We start from the raw sequence: 26,443 nt of genomic DNA on the forward strand, positions 1-26,443 counted from the left end.
ACAGGGATAAACAAAACTAAGCTGCTTTTTCATGAGCCTTCTTTGAGATAAGACATTTAATAAATGTGCTTTCTGAGGACTCAGGAGAATATAGTTCTTTCAAAATTGGCAATGAACTTTAGACAGGGACTACTTTTTAAGGAGAAACGTCTTATGAACAGTTGCTCCATAGTAAAATATTGCCACTTTAACACCTGGGTTTAGTTGTGTTCACCTTTATTATTCTTTTTAATAAATCAGTATTCTTGACTCATCCCTAATATATGTATGGTCTCTGCTCGTTTTCTCTCATCTGTAACCTGCTCCAACTCATTAATTTGTTCCCTAGTGGAGATTCTTCCAGAGTCATCTGAATTGCACTAGGTTTCTTGGGTATAAAAGAGAAAGAATTTTGTATTACTAACATGAAATCTCAGGAATTAATTGAATGGAAGTTGACTAAGCCTCATTTGATTCAGCTTTCCCCAAAGCTTTAAAAGGTTTGCTTGTCAGTAGGAAGAAGAAAGTCCGGGTGGGATGTTGAAACTTTATTAGCTTGTTGTTCAGATGGTGGCATCGCTGTGGGAGTTAGGAGACAAGGCTCTTATCTCTGTCCCCTTCCATTTTCCATCTGCTGGCTTTGACTAGGTCAGGCAGCCCACCTGTGCTTCAGTTTCATCTTCTGTAAAAGTCAGGCATTAGATTTCAGTGATCAGTTCAGTTCTGTCCATTTTCTGACTCCAAGGTATTATTAGCGTGTCTAATGGAGTCAGTAAAGATTGGGAGCCTGAGTAGAATATTTTGTTCTACTCTGCAAGTTTCCACATGTGAATATAATAAAAATATCACCTGCTCCAGTTCGGCCCTCAAGGAGAAGGAAATTACTCAATAATTAGCTCATAGTCAGCTTTCTGTATTTGAAAACTTGTGGAATTGTTTGACACATCTCTCATTGTTGGTTAATTATCTTCCAGGTAATCCCTAGATATGTCTCAGGTCACTGTGCTATAGACAAATCTCACCTCCTGTGTAGAGGCTGCTTCACTGGTTGCTCTGATGGAGGGAGGGACCCAGGCTGCACATGATGGTCAGATAGATCCCGTTCTCCCCCCCCCCCCCCCCCCCCCCCCCCCCCGCAGTGATCATTTGGTGATTTTTGCTGTGGCTGTGGTTTTTAAAAAATGCACTCCTATCTCTCAGCAGATTTCTTTTTTTTTTTTTGTGATGTAAAATCAAAGTACTACTTTATTAAATGAGTTATTTTACACAATATGAACATCAATATAATTACATTGTAAAAAAAATTTTTTTAACAAGGATGAACTGATTTTCAGATTTCCAAATCAGAGTCAACTGTACATTTACACAGAATTGTCTTTGCATGAAGCTCAAAAGGGAACAGCATAAAAATGAGTGTTTCTGTAGCCCCTTTATTTTTGCTGATCAACAGTTTGTTAGAAAAGCAGCTGCAGGTTTGTTACCTAAGGTCTGAGACAGTAGAAGAATCAAGGTGTCATGAATTCACCTGTAAACAACTTTATGCCTGAACATCAGCCAATTCTGGAGGAAGTGGAGTCTTAGGATGCTTGCTCTCAAAGTGCTGCTTGAAGGTCTTAGGGTCTGGCATTTGTGTCCTACAGACTGTGCAGGTGTATATTAAGGCAGCTTTGGCAGCAGCCTTTTGATCATGTCCTTGTTTCTTCTTTTGTCCAGCCTGCTCTTTGGCATTTTTCTGCTGAGACTGAATCTTCTGCTGTCCACGAGCCATATCCGGGCCGGGACAGTCCTGCGTCTGAGAGGCCGCGCAGCTCCAGAGGGCCGCGGAAGACACGGAGGGAAGGAAGCTGGAGGGCGCCCAGAAACGCTTCGGCGGCCTCCTCCACCCGCCAAGGAAGGGAAAGAGGACAGCCGGGAGCACAACAGCCCCTGCCGCGTACACCCGCCGCCGCGACCCTCTCAGCAGATTTCTAAACTTCTCACAGTTGAGGTCTAATTCAGTGAATTTATGCCATCTGGAAATGAGCTTTAAATTTTGTTCCTCTATTGAAATTAGGGCTGTGACATAGCTATTAAAAGGAATGACTGTGAGAGTGAATTTGCTTTTATTATGTGGAGGTAGAATGTTTTGTTAGAAAGAAAGCACTTGCCTGGGGAGAGATCCGAGTGTGACTGAGTTGTTAACTGTCACCATCTCCTCTTTTTAGCAGGAGACAGATTTTGTTTTTAAATGAGAGGACAACCAAGAGCATTATCAAGACCCAGTGAATTTCAGTTTACTTGATTTCCATTTACCCTTGCTTCTCATGTCATTCTGTGTATTACTGTCAAAAGATCAACTTCTTTTGAAGCCAGGAAGCAATGCTGCTGGCGGAATCCTGATGGTAAAATACAAGTGGTTCTCAGTGTATCCGTTACTGATACACAGTGGTGCCTTTTACCTAAGTAAGAGCACATATGTGTGAATGCCTAAACATGTAGAGCGCACAAGCAGAGATATGATCATAGACACTGAACTAGGGGGATGTTTTTCTCATGAATTAGGGATGCCTATTCATTATTCATGAATTGCAGAGTGAGGAAAGGCTTGAAATCACCTGGAAAGCATCTGGAGGCAATCTGTAATTTTTAAGCGGCAACAGAAGAGCCTACATCTATCCAGGACACGACAATAAAACTGTTCATGCAGGATTATGAAATAGCAGTAGAATTCTGTTACTTGCACAACATGTTGTGATTAAATGCCTAGAGGTTTGATTATGAGGTGATAACTGCCTGGTCCCACGCTGTTGATAAGCGATTAATTGATTATAGAGAACGGTGATTTGGGTATATTGAGGAAATTTTAATATGAAAAATTTGTTTATCTGCATTGAGATGTTATCCTTTTCATAGGTCACGCTTTTCATGTCATTATTGCCACTACTGAGCCCAATTTTGAAAATCAAGGTCACACTCTGCCTCTTCCCTCCTTTCTTTTTTTTTTTTTTTCCTTTCATGAGAGGTTTGTTATAATCAAAGGTATTTACTCTAAGCTTTTGGAGCCATCTGTAGGTTGAGCACAGTTGTGTGTTGAACCTCTTTTAGTGAGTTTTGGGAACCTATTTTTTTATTTTCCTCTGCTACTGGGATTTGAACTCGGGGCCTAAGGCTGGTGAGGCTGGTGCTCTACTGCTTGAGCCCCACTTCCAGTCCTACTTTTTTCTGGTTATTTTGGAGATGAAACCTAGAGAACTTTTCTGCCTTAGCTGTTATCAAAGTTGATCTCCAGATTTCAGCCTCTTGAGTAGCTAGGATAATAGCCACTAGTTTGAGGCATAGGGAGCCATCTTTTATTATGTTAGAGAACAATTATGACATCAGTGAGTAACTCACTGATTGGATCTTAATAGATAAAGCTATTGAAAAGACTCTTACTTGAACTGCTTACCATACCTTATCTAGAGAAGGGGATTATTTTACCTAATATTTATACCAGTATTACATTAAGATCATAACAGTTAATACAAAACAGCAAAGAGGGGAACACGAGTTTTACAGAGTTGCCAATAGTGTGATGCTCCTAAAATGTCCCTAGACACCAATGGCTGAAAGTTCTATTTTTTGCCTTTCATGACAGTCTACTTTGGGCCTCCTACAATCAGGCATATCTGGCACCATAAATTTCACCACATAATAAGTGCATGGTTTCCTCTATTGTTAAACAGAAAAATGTGAGTTGAAAGAGAAGCGAGCTGGCAAATTACCCTACATGTGAGAAACACAGAGAATAAAAGCTAGAAGTATCAGGATAGCAATAAAAAGCTTCCAAAATAACTAACCCCAAATGCTAAGAGGTTCAGAAGGCAAAAGCTAATGCAAATACTAAGCAAAAACATAAGAAGCCATCACTCAACATCACAACAGGTAGGAGCTACAGAAAGTTTTCAAGAAAGAACATCTTTTTGAAAGAATAATAAATGCTATGGTAATTAAGAAGTTAGAAACCAAAGCAGTCAAATAAATCTATCACAATCGCATAATTTGCTTAAGTGCAATTTTACCAGCTATTAGAAAAATTTATGAGTTTATAATATAATGGTTAAGGTCATTCTGATGTGGATTTATTTTTATTTTTTTTATTCTCTTCTGAAAGAACCATGTAATTACTTACACTTGGAAACTGGAAGAACTCTTTGTTACTTTTTGCTATTCAGCAAGGTTTTTCACTTTTGGCTCCCATTCAGATTTCTAAATAAATATTTGTTTATTTATTTTCCCTTTTTAATGATGAAGATAAATGCAATTGAGGATAACTTGCTCAATGTAAAAACAATGGTAAATGGAAGGGAAAAAATAGAGAAATGTAGATTGGGTTTTACAGGTTCTTAACAATTGTGAGACCTTTAATTTCTTACTTTCTATAGATTTTGTAAGTATTCTGGGAGTTTCTGGAAGAGACAAATGTTGGAGAAATCTTTTCCAGTCCTCTGGAGAGTGAAGTAAGCAATCACAACCCAGCAGTGGGCTACAGAAGGAACAGAGGAATTACAGGCATGTCTCCTTGCTTGTTATGGTTGATGTGGATCATGGCTATGTGTTCAGTAATTTTCAACAACAGACTTTCTGAAAGCAAACTTAATTGAACTTACAATCTAGATGAACATTATCCTGTTCCTTTACTCCATGTATTTTAAAAATATTTGTTTGTGCTGGGTGCCAATGGCTCATGCCTGTAATCCTAACTACTCAGGAGGCTGAGAGCTGAGGACTGATTGCACTTCCAGTACTTGAGGAAAATCACTAGAGTAATTGGAATAGTTTTAGACTAGTTAAACTGTTGGAGAGAGACTTCATAATAGTACTTGCGTCTTTCGGTTACTCAGAGTTCATAAAAATATAGCCATATGACCAGTGTTACAAGCACTACCTTTAGCTTCTCTGTAGTTGGGAATTCATGTGCCCAAAGAGTATCCCTGTCATTCTGCACTCAAGGCAAATCCAATTCTAATTATTCAGGGTGGAAGATAGGGACTGAACTATCTAGGACCCTGAGGACAAACGGTTTGAGGTTAGGATTTGTTCGAGGGTATTCTGTGTTATGGAGAAAGTATAGAATTATCACAATAAAACAGCTAGGGCTTTGGAACTTAGTATGCCCAGAGATACTTGCCCTCAACTAAATGGAACCTGTAGAAAGAAAAAGAATTAGCATTTTTCTATCTGTAAGATTTCAGTTAAAACGTTCACTTATTTTCTCAAAGACAAACAAGGGACAGATGCAGAGAAACTGAATTGGCTCAGCCTCGTATCAGGACACGAATATGAAGTTAATGCAGTAAAACAAATGTGTTCAGAGTAACAGTCATTGAAATTCTCTAACTGTACTGAAAACGTGAGCCAATATCAACCATGTAATGACTGCATCAAGACAGGGAAATGACCCAACTCCACACTTGCTGGTGCACACACGCTGGGCTATTTTTAGTTGTGCTAGCAGGCTGTGGACTGAAAACAAAATTGTGGGTTGTTCAGGGCATTAATAATAAATTGAGTGGCCACAAGAAAACTCTCTTTTCCTACTCAGTGGCCAGCACTGAATAATTTGGAGTTTCTAAAAATGTAAAAGTGTTTGATAATCTTCTGAGCCGTAGACCATCAGCAAACCAATTCTGTTTGCTTAAAGCTAGACTTGAAGAGATTCAGTAGTCAGACTTGAAAAGGCTCTTTTGAAAAAGTAGGACAGATTATGCTACTCAAGAGAATGATAGTCTGCCAAGACTTGGTCAGCGACTTTTATTTAAAGCTGTTTCACCACATGGTTTTCTGAGAATGCTAAGGATCAGGTCAGAGTCTAGCACATATGCATTAATAAATCATGTTCTTGGACTAGAGCAGGTGTTAACCTGTATTTTGGGGGTAGAATTCAAATGGGGTGGGAATGAAAGAAGAGAATTGACCTGGGTGGTAATTTGGTAAGAAGGGCTATTTGGTTTTTTTCATTTTTAAAAAAAGGATAGTTAATAAAATATTATGACTGCAAAGCTCTGCTGAGTTTTCTATGGCCTTTGTCTGGGAACTTTTGGCAATACATTTTTTTTAAAAAAGGACATGCATACCTTTAAAATGCTGAATTTCAGGATCCCCAGAGAGAGAGAGAGAGAGAGAGATTATATTATTTTGGAAGTGATTTAGAACTGTGGTAATATTGGGCTGGGATGTAGCTTAATGGCAGAGCGCTTGCCTAGCAAGAACGATGTCCTGGGTTTAATCTCTAGTATCTAGAAAAGACACTCCCCCAACAAAAACAACCCAAACAGTTAAACAGAAACCAAAACAGAACTGTAGTCATTATTTATAAACCAGTGTATATCCTGTGACAAAGGGCACATCTTCCATCTTTATAAATGAGAAACCAAATATGACATCCCATATTAGTTTTAAGGCAAAAAAAGAGACTTCTATGATGTTAGGTGGGAAATATGTGGGTTCAGCTGATGTTTCCTACCCAGAGTAGCAGGGCTTCAGTCAGTGGTATTTGCAACTAGATACATCTGATTATTTATGAGAGGTAAGTAGTGAGTGGGAAACTAGAAATTAAGAAAAAGTTTAAAAAGTTATAACATCTTATGTGTTTTATAACCCCAGATTATTACTTCATTTCATCTAATAGGAAGTTTATTAATGTCAATGTATTAGAATTTGAATACATTAAACTGTTAGTATGTGCCACTGGGCTTGGTTTTGATTTCCTATATGTTTTTGGAAAATAGTATTAAGTGGGCAAGAGCTATTTGTGATCTTTTATTATTATTTATTTTTTGCAGTTGGGGATTGAGCCCTGCACATGCCAGGCAGCAAATGCTCTACCACTCAACTACAAACTCAGCTCTATCATTTTTTTTAAATCTATGCTAACCTATAGTAAAGTCCCACTGCTCCTTCCTATATGAGTATAAAAATATTTTGTGAACCACAGTTTTGCGTCAGGGAGAGGTGGAGACCTTCACAGGGATGGAGGGCATCAGGAACTGAAAGAGCAGTGTAGGCTAGAGCTTATCAGAGAGTGGTGGTATGTATTATTTAAACAGAATCAGCTGCCTATCCTGGAACAGGAGTATTAGGAACTTAAGAGATTTTTTTGTTTTTTGTTTTTTTTTGTTCAGTTTGAGGTGAAGTATTCAGAAGACAGAATATAGAGATACAAACCTAGGAGGTTTTTTGATGAGGACCGGAGTAGATAGAATAGGAAAGCTGGGCAATTAAGTGGGCCTCTCCAAGGCAGATGTACAAAAAGGCTGGGAAGAGGCAGAGATGGAACCAGGGAAATAAAGCTGGGTCTGTTTAACAGTATTATATGACTTTACATGGCTCGGTGTACTGAATAACTCTGTTTTTAGACTATCTCATAGGGGTACAGCATGTACAAGTGAAAAATAGCCTCTTGAGGACTTAGGATCTAGGAAAGACAAAGCAGGCACAGGAATTTAGGAAAGATTGTCTTACAGTTCATTGATGATCAGTGTATCAAGTTCTGAGCAATGTCTAGTATTGACTCTCCCGCCTTTGGGGCGGGATCTGGCCCATCTAGAGACTCCTCATCAGGGCACAAGAATGAAAAGTAAGCAATGGCTCTGGGCTGGAGCTGCTCATGAAAAGATGAGGAGTAAGAAAGAGCAAGCTGCCTTCTACACACTGTCTAAGTGAACAACAGTACACCATCCATCTACAGCTTTTGATTGAACCAAAACTTCATTGTATTTGTATACAAAGGCTCTTGGACTCAAGATTTGACTTTTTCTTTTTAAGCTTTAAGTAGTGTAAAAGGAGTTGCCATTCAATAATGTAGTTTATGGATATAATGCATCTTGATTAGTGTTACAGAAGGTTTGACTTTTTTTTAACTAGTAAAGCTTGGAATGATTGGGCTTTCTCAAAGTTAGTAATTTGAATTGCAACCCACGGAATGTGGGACCAGGTAAGGTTGATCTCTTAGAATTGGCATGACAGAGGCCACAGAGCAAATAAGCAAAGAGTGGGTACATCCATTTCCCCATTGGGTAGCCCATGACCAGCTTAACCAGCCATCCCTAAAACCTAGTCATCACTTTGACACACGATTGTTAGTAAAGCTTTCACTCCGAGGCAAATCTACGAAGCTTTTCAAGCTTTATTGGGGGGTCTAGATAAACAAATTCTTTCATGAAAGTAGTAGGCATTTTTTTTTACAGAGGTGGGGAGAATACAAAGAACTCTTAGTAGAGAGCTAACCATGTACAGATGAATACTTTATAAATATTACTCAAAGAGAGTAAATGAGCTGGGAAACAAATAGCATCACTAGAAGCATTTAGTAAAGTCTTTACCTTCATGGGGCACTTAGCCAGGCATGGTACAAAAGACATCAGCAGATGTGACTTCTGCCCTTGGAGACTGAGGGCACCATTTGTGAGTGCATTCTTGTGTGAAATGTGAAATTTACCTCCGTTGTCATTCTCAACGGACAAACAAGTCAGTAGTGGTTGGGGCAAGAAAAAAGGTAGCCAACAGAAGTCTGGCACATGGTTAGAAGGCACCCAGTGCCTCCATTCTCACTCCATGTTTATTTTTTCCCCCCAGAGCTGCTAGAAAAGCACCTAAATACTGTACTTTTTATTTTATTTTTACAGCTACCCACTTTATGTATCTCTGCTTGAAATGTTATGCTCTGGGTTGGAAACATCAGTCAGGTCTGGGATAATTTACCTTTCTTTAGGGTACAGGAGCCTTTTAGAAGCCAATGCTTCCATTACAACAGAAAACTATTATTAAAGCCTGACTTGGCCTAGCAAGGCCGGGAACTAGAAGACAAGTCTGCACCAACAGTTCCAACGCAAGAGTTCTTTTTGGTCAGGTCCTGCACTGTAGGATGTGTCTCTTTTAAAGCACACACACCATATTTACCCAGTTCATTGAAAATGCATTCCGTAAACTCAGACATGTGTCTGTCCATGTGAAATGCAAGCTGATTATAAATGAGTTGCAATCGGTTTAGCTCAGCAAAATCAAAATAGCACCTAGGGCAGGTTTGGGTACTCTGAGGGTCCATGTCAACCTAACCAGCAGTGAGCCCACAGCATATCCTGTCCATCAGACCATGTCTGGTATCTAGGTTTTGCTTTCAGTTACAGATGAGGTATAGGTATAGGTATGAGATGAGGTATAGGTGGCAGTCTGTCAAATATACATCTGTAATCCAAACATCTGTGGCATATTAAATCAAATAATTGTTTAGCAGTAGCAGCAAGCCCTGCCTTTGGATATGGATATGATTGTCAAAAGGAAATTTTTTCCTGATGAGCTGCCAGGTCTGACTGTGCCATCTTCAATGAAACCAACACTACATGCATATTTTATTTCAGACCAACTGTGACTGGGCCTTTTTTTTTTTTTTAACAGCTTTTGTTGCATATCTTATTTGCTAAATCCTACCATAAGGGCTGTAAGCAGTGACACCACTGCATGTATTTAGTTAAAAAAAAAAGAAAACATACATTTTTGTTTGTGTGTGTGTGTGTGTGTGTGTGTGTGTGTGTGTGAGTTTTGGGGCTTAAATTGAGGACTTGGATGCTGACCCTGTGCTTTTGTGCTTAAGGCTCCACTTCCAGCTTGTTTTTTTTTTTTGGGGGGGGGGTGTTTAATTGGAAATTGCAAGTCTCACAGACTTTGCTGCCTAAATTGGCTTTGAACCAGCAATCTTCAGATTTCAGCCTCCTAAGTAGCTAGGATTACAGGAATGAGACACCGAAGCCCAGCAAAACATAACACTTTTATAGTTTCTGTTATATAAATCTTTTCATATCAGTAAATATTTCTTTCATGCCATGTTTTCAACACTGGATCATGAAAATTTTATCACTATAGATGTCAGACATCAAGTTGAACACATTTTCCAGCAGACCTTGTCTTGTAATCTCAGTTCTAACATTGTTCTATACTTGACTTTTCACATTTCTCTCTATAGGTCCACCATTCTCTTTATCCGTTAATCCAACTTAATTTTTGATATGTTTCAAAGTAAATTGAAGATATCATGAAATATCCTCCAGGCACTTAAGCATACATATCATTAACTAAAATTAAAAACTTGTTGTGGCTTTTTAAAAAAATCTAGAATGTGTACTCAATGAAATACATATATCTTTGAAATATGTAAGTGCTGAGTTTTAACGATGACATATACCTACCTATATAACCCAAAGTCCATCAAAATGTACATAATACATCACCATAGGAGGTTCTCACAGATGGTCCCTACCTCCTCTCTAGCAGAGCCAACCTCTCTTCTATTTCGCCATCATAGTTTAAGTTTGCTTGATGTTTGATTTCATATAAAAAGAATCATATAGAATAAAGCCATAGTAATCAAAACAGCTTGGTATTGGCATAAGAACAGACCTCAGGACCAATGGAATAGAATTGAAAACCCAGAAATGAACCTACAGACCTATAGCCATCTAATCTTCGATAAGGCAGCTAAAACAATAGAATGGAAGAAAGACAGCCTCTTCAGTAAATGGTGCTGGCAAAATTGGTCAACTACATGTAAAAAACTAAAGCTAGATCCTTATATATCACTCTGCACCAGAATCAACTCCAAATGGATCAAAGACCTCAAAGTCAAAGCAGACACCTTGAAAACATTACAGGATGGAATAGGAGAAACCCTACGTCTCCTTGGCTCAGGCCGAAATTTTCTGAATAGAGACCCGGAAACACAACAAATCAAAGAAAGGTTGGACAAATGGGATTGCATGAAGTTGCAGAGCTTCTGCATGGCAAAGGACATAGCTAGCAAGATCAATAGAAAGCCCACGGATTGGGAGAAGATCTTCACTAGCCATACAACAGACAAGGGTCTCATATCTAAAATATACTTGGAACTCAAAAATTAAACCCCCCAACAACAAATCCTCAAAGAAACAACTGCCCAATAAATAAGTGGGCTAAAGACTTAAAGAGAAACTTCTCTGAAGAAGAAAGAAGGATGGCCATAGACACATGAAGAAATGCTCAACCTCCCTAGCCATAAAAGAAATGCAAATCAAAACAACATTGAGATATCACCTCACTCCAGTTAGAACAGCAAAAATCAAGAACTCTAACAACAACAGATGCTGGAGGGGATGTGGACAGAAAGGAACCTTACTTCATTGTTGGTGGAAATGTAAACTTGTTCAACCACTTTGCAAAGCAGTATGGAGGTTCCTCAAAAGACTTCACATAGAACTCCCCTATGACCCAGCAATCCCACTTTTGGGCATTTACCCAAATGTTTACAAACAAGACCACACTAAAGCTACCAGCACAACTATGTTTATTGCAGCATTCTTTACCATAGCTAAGATCTGGAACCAACCCAGATGCCCCTCAGTAGATGAATGGATCAAGAAAATGTGGTATATATACACAATGGAATTCTATGCCTCCATCAGAAAGAATGACATTGCCCCATTTGTTAGGAAATGGAAAAACTTGGAAAAAATTATATTAAGTGAAGTAAGCCAGGCCCAAAGAAACAGGTCCCATGGTTTCCCTTATTTGCAATATCTAGTATATGTATGAGTCAAGCGGAAAAGGTCAGATAATGTGATGTCAGGAAAATGAACCCTTAGATATGTATTTTAATGTTTTTTTTTCTTTCATGCATGTGTTTCTAACCCATTTATAAGATTATCTCTTTGTTGCTTTGTATGTCCCTCCCCCACAGTATAACCCCTGCTTTCACTATATTTGATGTCAGTATAACTTGTGGAGGAGATGGGGAAAAACCAGTTGTTTAAGGACCTGTTGCAACAATGAGAAGTACAAGTTCTCATGTCCAAAATGAGCTTTACAACGTTGGTGCAGGGGGGGAAGGGGGGAAGGAGAAAGGAGAAGGATTGGGATGGGGGGGGAGGGGGGAGGCTGGGAAGGGATGTGAAGGGTAAACAAAGGAGGAGGCTGCAATGCTTGGTAAGAAATGTACGCATTATCCTGCCCATGTAATTGTAACCCCTCTGTACAGTATGTTCACAAATAAAATTAAATTTAAAAAAAAAAAAAGGGCTGAGAAGTTGGCTCAGTGGTAGAGTGCTTGCCTTGCATGCCTGAGGCCCTGCGTTCGATTCCTCAGCACCACATAAGCAAAAAGAAAAAAGCCGGAAGTGGCGCTGTGGCTCAAGTGGTAGAGTGCTAGCCTTGAGCTGAAGAGCTGAGGGACAGCGCTCAGGCCGAGTTCAGGCCCCACGACCGGACCCAAAAAAAAAAAAAAAAAAAAAGAATCATATAGAATAAAGTTGGCAGTGATGTCTCATGCCTGTAATCCTAGCTACTCAGGAAGCTGAGATCTAAGGATCATGGTTCAAAGCTAGCCCAGGCAGGAAAGTCTGTGGGATTCTTTATCTCCAATAAACTACTAAAAAAGCCAGAAATGGAGCTGTGATTCCAATGGTAAAGTGCCAACCTTTACTGGTTAAAAAAATCATACACACACTAACTCTGGGCCTGGGCGCTGTCCCTCAGCTCTTCAACTCAAGGCTAGTGCTTTACCACTTGAGCCACAGCACCACTTCCGGCTTTCTCTGTTTATTTGATGCTGATGAATCAAACCCAGGGCCTCATACATGCAAGGCAAGCACTCTACCACTGAGCCACCTTCCCAGACCCATACACAGACTTTTTTATGTAGAGTTTCTTTGATCCAGCATATTTTTTTGTACTAAACCCAGTTGTCCTATGTTGACACAGTTTGTATAGATATACCACAGTTTCCCTATATGGACATATGGATATTTTCAGTTTTCCATATTGTGAATAATCCTGCTGTAACATTTTTGTAGGTATATACACATATGTGTGTATGTAGATACATGTTTATACACAGATATATTTCCTTTTCTTTGTGTGTCAGTGGTGGGGCTTGAACTCTGGGCCTGGGCGCTGTCCCTCAGCTCTTCACCTCAAAGCGAGTGTTCTACCACTTGCGCTACAATACCACTTCTGATTTTCTAGTGGTTTATTGGAAATAAGAGTCTCACAGACTTTCCTGCCGGGCTGGCTTAGAACTGTGATCCTCAGATCTCAGCCTCCTGAGTAGCTAGGATTACAGGTGTGAGACACCAGTCCTGTCTATACATATATTTTCTGTTTCTTTTGTGTAAATACATAGAAGTATAATGGCTTGGTCATGTGGTGGATGTGTGTTTACCTTTGTAAGAAACTGCCAGGTATATTTCCAAAGTGGTTGTGTGCTTATATTCTTACATTAATAATATATGGGAATTCCTGTTGCTCTATATCCTTGGGTTGTCAGTCTTTTTAATTTTGGTCATTCTTGTTGATATGTAGTAGCATTAGGAGCTGTTTTGAATGTCATCCTTCACAAAGGATGACACTTTTAATATTGGATAAAGTTGTTGATTTTTTTGTTTTGTTTTGGGTCCGGTTGTGGGGCCTGAACTCTGGGCCTGGACGCTGTCCCTCAGCTCTTCAGCTCAAGGCTAGCGCTCTACCAGCTGAACCACAGCGCCACTTTCGGCTTTTCTCTTTTTGCTTATGTGGTGCTGAGGAATCGAACCCAGGGCCTCAGGCATGCAAGGCAAGCGCTCTACCACTGAGCCACCTTCCCAGCCCCAGGTTGTTGATTTTTTTGTTGTTATTGTTGTTGTTGCTCTACTTTGGTTTGAACTCAAGATCTTATGCTTGATAGGAAGGCTCTTCTACCACCTAAGTCACACTCACAGCCCATTTTGCTTTAGTTACTTTTTTAGTAAGGTCTCATGAGTTTACTCAGGTTGGCCTGGATTGTGATCCTCTTACTTCTGTCTCGTACACAGGTGGGATCACAGGCATATGCCACATGCCAGTGATTTGAGATGGAATCTCACTAACATTTTGGCAAAGTGGCCTTGTACTGCAGTCTTTTCTATCTCTGTTTCCCAAATAGCTGAAAATATTATATCTGGAAACCAGTCCTTTGTCATATACATGTTTTGTAGCTCTTTAGTCTCATTTTGTGACTTGCTTATTCTTTTCCTTAACTATGTTTTTGAGGAGAATTAAAATTTAATAGTCATACCTACTATCTTTCTTCTTCTGCCTGAGAAATCTTTGCCCTTTCCCTATTATGGCAATCTTCTTCATTGTTTTACACTAAAGCTGTCTGGCTTCAGCTTTTACAGTTGTAGCTCTGTGACTTGTCAAGTCTGTTTTGGGGAGTGGTGTGAGGTAGGAGTCCAGGTTAATATGTCTCCATATGAATATACAGTTATTCTGCCATCATTTGTAAAAAATTTTTCTTCCATTGGATTGTGCCAGATCTTTTGTCGAAGGTCATGACTACTGTATATGTGGGTGTCTGTTTCTGGGGCACTCTGTTCTGTTGCACTTTGATTTCTAGTAATGTACCTTTTTAACAGTTGGGTATTGTGTAGGTTTTCATAAGTCATATGAATCACTTTCCCATTCTTGGCCATACTGAAATTTATGATTTTTTTTATTACATAGCAATATTATAAGTAAGTGTTACATCTTTGATATATAAGTCTTGGTGACAAAAATAATGTTAACTAAATTCAAGGCAATTATACACTACAAGGGCAATGTTACTGTTTGCCTTTACAAAGTACATAATATGATTTTTATTTGCTATTGATAAGAGAGTATAGTGCATGAGTAATATGATTAGTACCCATGGAGTTCTTGGTAGTGAGAAAGAGAAAACTCACTTTGCTTCTGGGTATGTAAACTTGCTTTTTTTTTTTTTTGGTCGCTAGTGGGCCTTGAACTCTGGGCTTGGGTGCTGTCCCTGTGCTCTTCAGCTCAATGCGAGCACTCTACTGCTTGCACCACAGCGCCACTTCCAGTTTTCTAGTGGTTTATTGGAGATAAGAGTCTCAGGGACTTTCCTGCCCGGGCTGGCTTTGAACCGTGATCCTCAGATCTCAGCCTCCTGGGTAGCTAGGATTACAGGTATGAGCCACCAGTGCTGGCTTTGGGTGTGTAAACTTTCTATCCCTGTAATGAAATATTGAAGAAAATTAAGTTGTAAGAGAAAAAGTTTAGTTTAACTGATAGTTTTGGAGGTCCTAATGCAAGATAGGTTGGGGTCTACTGCTTTGGGCATCTGGCAGGATAGCGTATGACAGAGTAAATCGCCCCATTAGAAGCCAGGAAACCAAACCAGAGAGGAATTGGGAGACCAGAGTCCCATTGTCCTTTTGGAGAGCACATTCTTAATGATCTGTGGACCTCCCACCAGACACCACCTCTTAAAAAGGTTCTATCACCTACCATTTACCTTGCCTTTGGGACCTTTTGGGACACTTATCCAAGCAGAACAGTTTCTGTTGTCTATTATACAGACAGAGTTGAGACTGTTAGAGAAGTATAAAAATGAACACTTCTTAAGAACTTTCCTAGAACCTACTGATCTTCCTGAGTCTCATATTTTATTTATTTTTATTTTTTGTCAGTTGTGGGGCTTGAACTCTTTGCGTGGGTGCTGTCCCTGCACTCTTCAGCTCAAAGCGAGCGCTCTACCGCTTGAGCCACAGCATCACTTCTGGTTTTCTAGTGGTTTATTGGAGATAAGAGTCTCACGGACTTTCCTGCCTGGGCTGGCTTTGAACCAAGATCCTCAGATCTCAGCCTCCTGAGTATCTAGGGTTACAGGTGTGAGCCATCGGCGCCCGGCGGTGAGTCTCATATTTTAAACATGTATTTGAACACATGACAACAGATTTAAGATGAGAAGCAGGTATTTGACCAATTGTCTGCAGGTGATCACTCTATAATGGAAATAGAAAAGCAATCATAACTTGTGTACTGTCAGATATGAGAAGTTGTACTAAGCTCTTTTATATGGTAATCAGAAGGACATTTAGTTGAGTAGATGACCCTGAAGTATATGCTTTTATTTTATTTGAGTGTATATAAAATCATAGTTTACTGTGCAAAGTGTTTGTAAACAGCTTCTTTATGTGACCATTTACCCACTTAGAAGAACAATTTTCAGTGGAAAGGCTGTGAGCTTTTTAATATTTAAATATTTCTGAGCTTTTTTTTTTTTTTGGAGAAGATGGGTTTTAATGGAGAAGCTGTTATTTTGGTTGACTATTTGATTGTTTTTTTCACAGTCTCTTCGCTATGAACAATAAAATAATTGTATATCATGACCATTTAAGAGAGTTCCTTGTAGTTACCATAATAAAAATGAATATCTGTGCTGGAGGGACTACTCTGCTGGTAAACTACAGTTTTCATAAATTATTTAGCCATCTCCACAATCTAATCAAGGTCTGATAGTTGCAACTTGTGGTGAGATATTTGCAAAGCGGGAAGACTGAGACCACTGGGACCCAAAACATATCAGAGGATCCTGTATAAAAATGGATTTTTTAGATTTTCACATATACCTTTTTTTCTGGTCAGTTGTGGGGTTGAACTCAAGGCCTGGGCACTGTCTCTGAGCTCTTTTCTCAAAACTAGTGCTCTATCACTTTGAGCTACAGCTCTACTTGATTGGAGATAAGGTCTTACAGACTTTTTTGCCAGGGCCAGCTTTGAACTGCAATCCTCAGATCTTAGCCTCCTGAGCACCTGGGATTCTAGGCATGAGCCCTTACATATGCCTTTTATTTGTCAGTAAATTAGAGAATTTCTTTCTGGGCCATGTCAGTTATTTTTAACAAAGTAAAAACTCTTTTTCTGAAATTTTATCCAACGATGCTTATGAATAAACTATAGTATGTCAAAGCCACTCGCCCTCCTTCCCTCTCTGTCCTCTCTTGACTGTGAACAACACAGAAAACCACAATGTGAATGCAAATCCATTTACCTTCAATCCAGCCCCAATGCTGACTCCATTGTTCCGGCAGACCAGTTACTGGATCACTGTGAATACAAGACAGGGAGGAGACACTCTATCCCAGATCCAACTGGATTAAATCATAGGATGGTTTCTGATAGAATTATTGTATTGGCGCTAACATTTTGAGGTCCGATCCAGCCCTGGATTGAACTTAATCCCTTATCCTTGATGAAAACATTTCTCCCTTCCCGGGGAAGTGGCTGGACATCCTCCTTGGTTCTCTGTCCAGGAATTTCGCTGTGGGAAGTTAATGGAGGGCTAACCAGGTTGGAGAGAAAATGGTTACAGCTGCTTGCCGACTGCCATATATTCCAGTGTTCAATTGTTCAGAGTCCTCCTAGTCCCCTAATGCAAATGAAATGAGCCAGAAATGGGCCAAAATATATCACAGGTAGGTGGCCAATCTAGGGATTGGATCAAGTTCCTACTCCTGGGTTGGTTAGGTTATGTCCCATATGACTAGCAGGTAGACAGAGGGAAGAGAAGGAGAGAGAAAATAATTGTCGAAGTCTGCCCCCAAGCAGTGGCTGGGAATATTACCAGCATCTCTGGGAAGGGGCTTTGGGCAGGGCACATGCCACACTCTGTGAAGAGTGTATTCTCACCGGATGCCAGGAGATAGGAGTCCTTATCCTTGTTTTGAAACAGAGGAAATTGGGGCCATAAAAGGTTAAATACTTTGCCTCAAGCTATGGATGTAATAGGAGTAGAGCTACATTTAAGGAGAGATTTATTTGACTCTAGTAGGCCCTAACTTGTCCTTAAATGATGAGAGGGGGCCATGATGAAGCATCGCGATACTGCTACCCCTTTCCTGTAAGATTTCAGAACTGTTTTTCCTGGTACTTGATAACCAAGAGAGCTTTTCAATTTTCCATCTCTAGGAAAGGACCATCTTAGAAAATACAGAGTTTTCAATGATTGAGAAGTGCCTTAGAGTGCCTACCATTCTTGATTAGGTATAGTGGAATTAAGGACTAGATAGCGGACTTCATGGGGGGACACTGGTGAGCACTCCTGAGTAGGTTCCTTCAGTCTTCCTCAGGTTCTGTGCACCATTCTCTTACTCACTTAGGAGACCCCTGGGGTTCTTCCCAGCTTGTGAAGACCTACAACCAGGGGGTGGCATGGCTGCTGACACAGAGCAGGAGCCAGTACCTTTCCTCAGATGGACACCTAGATGAATCCGCTTCCCCAGGCCACTCTTTGCCACTCCTCTTCCTTTACTTAGGTCTTACCAGCCCTGGGAGAGATAGGACGACTGTTCTGATGCCAGTCTGGCTTTCTCTAGTGGCTTAATGTGAAACTTGCATGATTCTGTTTTTGATCTTGCCAGTTGTGCTCTGGGGACATGTTTGCAACTGGAAACTCCTTTATTTTCCTATCCATTTAAAATATTACCTCTTTGGCGGCATGGTAGTGATTAACGATACAGATTTTGGAGGTAGACAGACCTGGAATCAGCTCTCTACTGTGATATGTTGTGCTCTCTCAGCCTGGTTGGCAGGTTACTGTGTTTCTCTAGTTTGGGGTATATAAAAGAGTACTTAGTATGGCATGTGGCACAAGGTAATGACTTAAGAAAAGTCAAATATTGCTAAAATGATGACGATGACAATGAAGACAATGATGAGAATGATGAAAATAATTGTATTCTTTCTCAGCCCTGTTAATATTCCTTATTTCCAAAGGGGGAGCTCTTAACTTTGATCTGAGCATTGTGGTAATGGAGAGGAGCTTTAGTATTAGCACTTTTTGTTTATATTCTGTTGTCATCCTAGGGTTCGAAGCATTTCAAGTATTGTAAAGCAAATTTTGTATGCAGATAATTATCATGCTTCTAATGTAGTTGGGAGATGAGGTGTTTTAATTAATGATGTGCCAGACACCCTTTCAAATAGGGTGTAGTATGACTGTTAAGGCCTTTATCTACTTGGTCATAATTAGGGACATTTGGAATGCACCAGCATAATGTCTGCTGATTTGATGTCTGCTGATTTGCACACTTTCATTAAGCAATCAGGATTGAATGACCCAGTGGCCAGGCTTCTTTGGGGATCAGGTTCCAATTTTGTTTGTAGACAAGGTGGCTGTTCTTTTTGTTCTCTCCAGCCCTCTGTTTTCACAACCTTTACTCACATTCTCTGCTTACCTACAATGCCACTGCTGTGCTTTTTGTTTGTTTCATTTTTCATTTTGAGGCCATTAGTTTTTTTTTCTTTTTAAAATTATTATTGTTTTCGAGGTGATATACAGCAGGTTGCCTTTACATATTCAAGTAATAAGTCCATTTCCTTCCTTTTGCATAGTATCATCGGTTCCCTCCTTCTCTCCCATTCCTACCCTCCCATCTCTGCCCATGAGTTGTGTGGTTCATTTTCATCAATGTCCATTGCAGCCAGTGGGCTGTGCTGCTGCAGTTTTTTTTTTTAACCCGTTTTCCACCGATTCTGTAAGGCCTTTAGTATTGTAGACTCCCTTGCCTTCTGAATCAGTTTGGCAGGAGGATTATGAATTTGAAGCCAGCTGGATTGTAACAAAAACAAAGTTCATAAATCAAGAGGGCCAGAGGCATGCCTGAAATGGTAGAACATTTGCCTAGGGGGCTTGAGGCCAGGAGTTCAATCCCCGTAATACCACAAAAGGAAATGAAAAAGAAGAGAATAAGGCAAAAAAAAAAAAAAAAAAAAAAAAGCCAAGGATTCTGGGGAAAAACCCCATAGGAATGTTTAGGATATATGTAAGGAATTAAGGAATATATAAGAAAGTTGCTAAATGGAACATGTCAATTTTGCTTCCTAGTAATCTATAAGAGAGGAACATGGAGACTGTGGATGTGTGGCATTGCATAAGTCAGTGCTATTATTTGATTATTATTCAACAAAAGCAAAGGCTTTTTCTTTTTTCTTTTCCTCTTCTCCTTTTTTTTTTTTTTATTGTCAGTTGTGGGGCTTGAACTCTGGGCCTGGGCGCTGTCCCTCAGCTCTTCAATTTAAGGCTAGTACTCTTCTACTTGAGCCACAGTGCCACTTCCAGTTTTCTGGTGGTTTATTGGAGACAGAGTCTCACGGACTTTCCTGCCCAGGGTGGCTTTGAACTGTGATCTTCAGATTTCAGCCTCCTGAGTAGCTAGGATTACTAGCAAAGGCTTTTTCAAAATGTGACTGCATAACAGTTATACCATTTTTGTTAAGTATCTTGCTTAAGCAGCTTCCCTTTTCTGTCTGAGGATTATAACCACTGTGTTAAATATCTTAACTTTGACTTTTGCTTGCTATTAATGAAGACTATGTGTTTACTAATCCATATCTTATGTTGCAGATTCTTTATACATCATGTGGATCACAAAGGTAGTACCTCAGATATGCATGCACTTTTTTTTATCTTGGTCATGGGCTTAAACTCTGGGCTTGGGCGTTGTACTCTTCAGCTTAAGGCGAGTGCTCTACTGCTTGAGCCACAGCACCACTTCCAGTTTTCTAGTGATTTGTTGGAGGTAAGAGTCTCACGGACTTTCCTGTGAGGCTGGCTTTGAACTGCGATCCTCAGGTCTCAGTCTTCTGAGTAGCTAGGATTATAGGCATGAGCCACTGGCGCCTGGTTGCATGTGCATTTTTTGAGCAGTGCTGGGAATGGAGCCCAGGCCTTTGATGTATGCTGCACAGGTTCTAAAGACACGGTTATAATTCCTTTTCCACTCCCTTGACTCCTTCCTTGCAAATGTCTAGTGCTGCTGTGGGGGCCCCTTGGAGGAATACTGCTATCTGTTCCTTAAGTAAGGGATACTTTGAGAGTGTATTGGTTTCTTCGTCTACACTTATATCCTGACACTGGGTGACATTCTGATTCCTGAGCTGGGTCAGAGAGGCAGGTGGTAGTTGTGGCTTTCTGAGTTAGGGGAGTGAAAGGAGAGAACAGGAGAACACAATGTACTTCAGCTTTTTTTCATTCTTTGTGGTGAGAGGCAGAGTTTTTTGGGGGGGTGTGAGAATAACCCTCTTTTCTTGTTGGAAAGGACATGTTGGCATTTTGGCCTTGGTGATGCTTTTGCATTGACTGTCAGATGGTAATTGCTGCCTTGAAGGGGTGGAGAGAGATTAGGCCACCCACAGCAGGCCTGGATGGGATGCAAGGGCCATCTGTGGTGACAGATAGGATGCATTTCCTTTACCTCACTGGATCAGTATTGTGATTGCCAATTATGTAGGCATCTAGAAAAATTAGTTTTGAAAATCTCTAAAGTATGCCTGCAGACCTGTTTACCAATCCACTGTAATTATTTATTGATCATGTGCCATGTGACCAGGTCTGGCCAGCCTCTGCTTAGCTAGAATAGTGAAATTTGGCCTAGAGTTTTCTCCCTGTTATTCTGTTTGTGATTTAGGTTATTAGGGGAAGCCCACTTACTCTGAAATCAAGACAGATCGCCTGTGGGAGTTGTGAGTGGGAATTCACCTGTTTTCTCTGTCGTTGTGGAGACGGCACTGCACCGCTACCTTCGGCAGTGGATTATGCACAATCAACGGTGATGAATGCATAAGCATTTTTTTTTTTTGGGTCCGGTCGTGGGGCCTGAACTCTGGGCCTGGGCACTCTCCCTTAGCTCTTCAGCTCAAGGCTAGTGCTCTACCACTTGAGCCATAGCTCCACTTCCGGCTTTTTGCTTATGTGGTGCTAAGGAATCGAACCCAGGGCCTCAGGCATGCAAGGCAAGCGCTCTACCACTGAGCCACCTTCCCAGCCCCTGCATGAGCATTTTTAATTAGTCTCCGTGCCCTCTGTCTAATGCAATCAGAAACTGTATCAGAGCAGAGATTTATAATCAGTCATTCATCATTTTCTGTGGTAGACGCAAACCCATTTGCTGTTAGCCTGAAACTTAAAATATCTGCTAAGGAATTATTATGTAACAGATATTTGTAAACCATGTGTATTTTGAGCAAGGAGACTCAAATTGCACATTGCTTTGATTGGGTGTAATTGGGAGAACTGAGGTATCTCTATGTTCCTATTGCTCATAGAAAATCACTGACAGACTAGATTGTGTTAGAGAAAGAGACTGAGGCTCAAGTGAAGGAACTCTGAATTCTAGGCTCAGCTGGGTCTACCCCAGTTTCCTCAGTTGTAACACGTAAAGAGGATTGAAATAGCTATTGTTGACATCCTTGTTACATTATCTTGATCTTATGTCACTTGTCATTAGGAGTACTAACAGCAGCCTGCATTTTCAGACCATTTAATATGATCTGGGCATTGGGCCACACACCCTGTCACATGGCATGTGTACAAAGCCACATGGTTGTGTCAGGGCCCCTCATTCTCTTATGAGGCAGTTCCAATAACCTAGGCTAGGCTTGAACTTACAATTAGAATGCTGGAAATTAACAGGTATGCCACCATGTTTGACTGTCTTTTTATTTTCTTCACAGAGGCTTATGTGGAGCAAAAGTTTTAATTGTGATGAATTTCAGTTTATCTGAATTGTGATGAATTTCAGTTTATTTTTTCTTTAATGGATTGTGCTTTTGATGTCATGTCTAAGAACTCTACCTGACTTGTATGGACTGCTGACCTGCTGTTGAGACTTACTAATGTTGGTCTTAATTTCATAACTTGAGGTAATTGTGTAGGAATTGGGTTGAAATGTCCTTAGCTTAACTAACAAGTAGATGGTTGTCTTGTTGGGCAAAAGGTTTTAACTGAGTTAGGAGCAGTGAACCTTGAGAGGTTTGTGTTTTATTGTTCACAAGTTTGCATAGGCCATGTAATACTGAGTAGGAACTTCTTAACCAGATTGCCTGACTTCATCTAGCTCTTCTTCTTATGAGCTGAAAAAGAACAGTCATGTTTCTTAATCTCTCTCTCCTTCAATGTTTTCATTAGTAAAATAGGGATAATATTACTTCCTACTTTACAGAGTTGTTCCAAGATTTAAGTAATTATAGTTAAAGTGTTTGAAGCAGGGTCTGGTACCCTGTCATTTTGGGAACTCATTGAGGTACAGGTTCTTGGCTCTCCACTGCCAGATTTACTGAATCCGAATCAGAAGGGAAAGGGACCCATGAATGTGTGTTTCAGTAATCTTCCATTGTCCTTCCAAGGGTTGCTGAAGGTTTTAAACAGCTACCTTAGGCCTGTGATCATATCTGTGTGTCCATGGTTTTTCATGGTCTCAAGTGGGTACTTCTGCCATCGAAAATACTTCCTCTCTTAAGACCACTTCTGATGTGGCCAAGATTAACTAGCTTCTCTACAGAATTGAGTTATAGTAGAGCTGTATATCCAACTGGTTCAGTTGCAGACCCATGTGTATCAGACAGGATGAGACCATAGGAAGTGATGGGATTGAGGACAAACTGAGGCATGGCAGCCATACCCAAAGGTCTCCAAATGATAAGCATAGTAATGAAAACCAAGTCTCTGGGTTCACTGTTCTGGCTACCAGTTTGTGTTTGGTCTTATCAAGTGGCATCTTTTTGGGTCAGGAGACCAAGAGGAGAATCTATTTGTGAGTCTCTCTGTGTCAGTGTTCTTGTGATCACGCTGCTCAAGTCTAATAATTCTCCTACTTGTCTGTATATTATTTGCAGTGTAAGTACTGTGAATTAAGCTCTGGGGATAACCAGAGATATTTGTGAATAATTTTGGGGCAAAAAAGAAGGATTCTACAGCATATCTTCCCCATGGGGTGCTGCAAAAAGACACAGACATTCCTACCCTGAGAGACTTAACTCACATTTCCTCTAAACAAGTACAACCTTGTTTGAAGATACCCTTTGAAATTAGAGGATGCCTAGAACACACTGGCTTCTTTGTACAGTACGGTGGTAGTTCTCTTGCCCAATCAGAGTGGTTCCCTAGACTGCCAGTGGTTCTGTGCTCTCTGAGAAACATCTTGACTTAGACCCATTCCCCATTGAGTGTTCTGACCATGCCCAGTGAGTTCTCAAAGCCTCAAACATCTCTCGCTGCCAAGCAATGTGAGTTGTTATAGTAATACACCATTTTATTACATAACCTATAAATGGATGTTTTTCTCTGAATTCTTTGGATGGAGTGTTGTCAAGTTGCTATAAGACGTTGCAACAACTTAGACACGGAAGAAAGAGCTCTAAATGACTGGAAAAGATTGATTCTTTTTTTTTTGGTCAGTTGTGGGGTTTGAACTCAGGATCTGGGCACTCTCCCTGAGATTTTTTATTCAAGCTTGTGCTCTACCACTTGGTATTCTGGTGGTTAATTAGAGACTCGGGTCTCATGGATTTTCCTGTCCAGGTTGGCTCTGAACTGTGATCCTCAAATCTCAGTAGCTGGATTACAGGTGTCAGCCACTGGTGCCTGGCAAGAAAGACATTTAAAATATGGAAAGATTCTATACTGAGATTGATTCACATCAAACTTTTAAAAAAAAATCAAATAGCTCATATAGGAAATTGTAGAGTTTATTTTATGAGTGTTGTTTGTGCAAGAAAGATAACTTTGAATTTCATATGTGGAGAAATAGCTTTGGCCCACGTGAAAATATTGGCAAGGAAATTTTCTTTTTATGCTTTATGATAAAATACTTAAAATATATATACACATTTTATATTTCTTTGTCTTAGATAACATAGGCCTTTAACCTACCATCATTCATGTTAATTGCAAAAGAATCTCAGCAGTTGTTTCTTTTTTTTTTTTTTCCAGTCATGGGGCCTAAACTCTGGGCCTGGGCGCTGTCCCTCAGTTCTTCAGCTCAAGGCAAGGGCACTACCACTGGAGCCACAACGCCACTTCCGGCTTTTTCTGCTTATGTGGTGCTGAGGAATCGAACCCAGGGCCTCATGCATGCGAGGCAAGCACTCTACCACTGAGCCACCTTCGCAGCCCTAAGCAGTTTTTAAAAAATCATTTTTTGTATATATTTTTTATTGTAAAGATACTGTACAGAAGGGTTATGGTTACATGAGTAAGGTAATGAGTACATTTCCTATCGAGCATTGTTACCCCCTCCTTCGTTTTTTCTCCTACCATCCCTTCCCTACCCCCCCCACCCGCCCCGCCCGGCCCCGAACTTGCAAAGTTTATTTTCAACATAGAGTCTTGTACATCTCATAGTTAACAATGGGTCAACCTGTATCCTTATTTCAGCATTTTGTTATTTCCCTTCCCCTCCTCAAATTAGATTTTTTTTGTAATCATTGAGCTGAATGCTAAGAAAGCTGAACAGTTGACCCAAATGTGAGTAATTATAATTCAGTAGAATGGTTATGGTAAAATCAACATTTTGTTTTTGTTTTTTTTTTTCATTTTAAACAAGTTTATTTAAACAACAAGACTCTTGACTTGAAGGGTAAACTATCTAGGATTTTTTTTAAAGAGTAATTTACCCCTACTTAAAGACAGATTGCCCTACATGTAACAGCTATGTACAAAAAAGTTATAAAATTGTCCTTGGTTTTACAATGATAAATGAAAACATTAAAATTCTCCAATCAAACAAGGTATGCAGTGAGAGCAAAATAACTTACTGAAATATAAAGCTAAAAGCTGAATGAGCATGCCACAAATGGAGAAGGGGGATATTTTCACAGGACCAGTATTTTTCCCCATCCCATCTCCATTTGATGTCAATCAAAATATACCATTGGCCATTTAGTTTAAAAGAAAAGAAAAAGAAAATAGAAAAGCAATATGCTTGTGCACATACACCAGTTACTTCATGTACAATAAAGGAATGGGGAAGGAGAAAATGAAAGAATAGAGAAAACTATACTGTAGTAGTCAGGATGTGGTGGAACAAATTGCAGTTTTCTAATTAAGAATTATTCTTGGTCTATAAGAACAAAGTTCTGGAGCAAAGTAGCAGGTTCCCTTTTTTAGTAGACAGCTCCTCTCTGCTGCTGGAACACATCAATTGTATCTCCATCCTCCATTTCCAACTGTGCAGGTGTGTCTGTGTCATTGATTGGCTGCCCATCAAATCGGAATCTGACCTGCCTCATTGACAAACCCTGTCGTTCACAGTAGGCTTTCATTAGTTTACTAAGTGGTGTATGCCTCTTCATCTTAAACTGCACCACAGAACCATCCTGCCCCGCCACCTTCAAATTAATATGATCTTTGTTCTCAGTCTTGACTCCTTCCTTGGGCTTTTCATCTGCCATCGCGAGCGCCAGTCTCCTCAGATGCCGCTTCACAAAAGAGGTCCCCGGTCCTTACTGAATGAGCACACAGGCAGCACCACAGTGGCTGGAGGAGGTGGCAGCAGTGGACGAGGGGGAGGGCGCGTGCACGTCCTGCGCTCCCTCCCCCAACCCTGCATGCACGAGCACGAGCCTCCGAGGCCTCCTATTGGCTCCCAGCTCACGGGAGCGCGCAATGCTTACATAACCACCCCCACCCCCTGCCCCGTGCTGCCACCGCCTGGGCCAGGCGCCCGCTGTTTTTGTTTTCTCTCTCCATGAAAGATTTCTCATATAAACCCATGCCTATTATTCAGTATTAGGAGATACAAGATGATTCATTTCTCATGGTCAAGAGTATCAAGGTGATTCATTTATCAAATTCAAAAGTATCCAAAAGCCATAACACTGGGATAATAAGCTACCATAATTT

General features: G+C 40.3%; 2 protein-coding genes across 2 annotated transcripts; both read right to left on the reverse strand.

Annotated features, from left to right (window-relative positions):
• Positions 1-1,204: 1,204 nt before the first annotated feature.
• On the reverse strand, positions 1,205-1,923 carry LOC122120766 (zinc finger protein 706-like). The gene has a single exon (XM_042695005.1). It carries the CDS (start codon positions 1,745-1,747, stop codon positions 1,517-1,519), a length of 231 nt encoding a protein of 76 aa, XP_042550939.1. The 5' UTR covers positions 1,748-1,923; the 3' UTR covers positions 1,205-1,516.
• Positions 1,924-25,334: 23,411 nt separating this feature from the next.
• On the reverse strand, positions 25,335-25,992 carry LOC122120764 (small ubiquitin-related modifier 2-like). Its single transcript, XM_042695004.1, has one exon. It carries the CDS (start codon positions 25,990-25,992, stop codon positions 25,705-25,707), a length of 288 nt encoding a protein of 95 aa, XP_042550938.1. The 3' UTR covers positions 25,335-25,704.
• Positions 25,993-26,443: the final 451 nt, after the last annotated feature.

Source organism: Dipodomys spectabilis, unplaced genomic scaffold, assembly GCF_019054845.1.
Source record: "Dipodomys spectabilis isolate Male_0828 unplaced genomic scaffold, ASM1905484v1 ptg000178l, whole genome shotgun sequence".
In the NCBI taxonomy this organism is placed as follows: Eukaryota; Metazoa; Chordata; class Mammalia; order Rodentia; family Heteromyidae; genus Dipodomys; species Dipodomys spectabilis.

Excerpts from the sequence above, each read along its gene's own strand:
- LOC122120766 (XM_042695005.1), bottom strand. The coding sequence starts at position 1,747 with ATGGCTCGTGGACAGCAGAAGATTCAGTCTCAGCAGAAAAATGCCAAA.
- LOC122120764 (XM_042695004.1), bottom strand. The coding sequence starts at position 25,992 with ATGGCAGATGAAAAGCCCAAGGAAGGAGTCAAGACTGAGAACAAAGAT.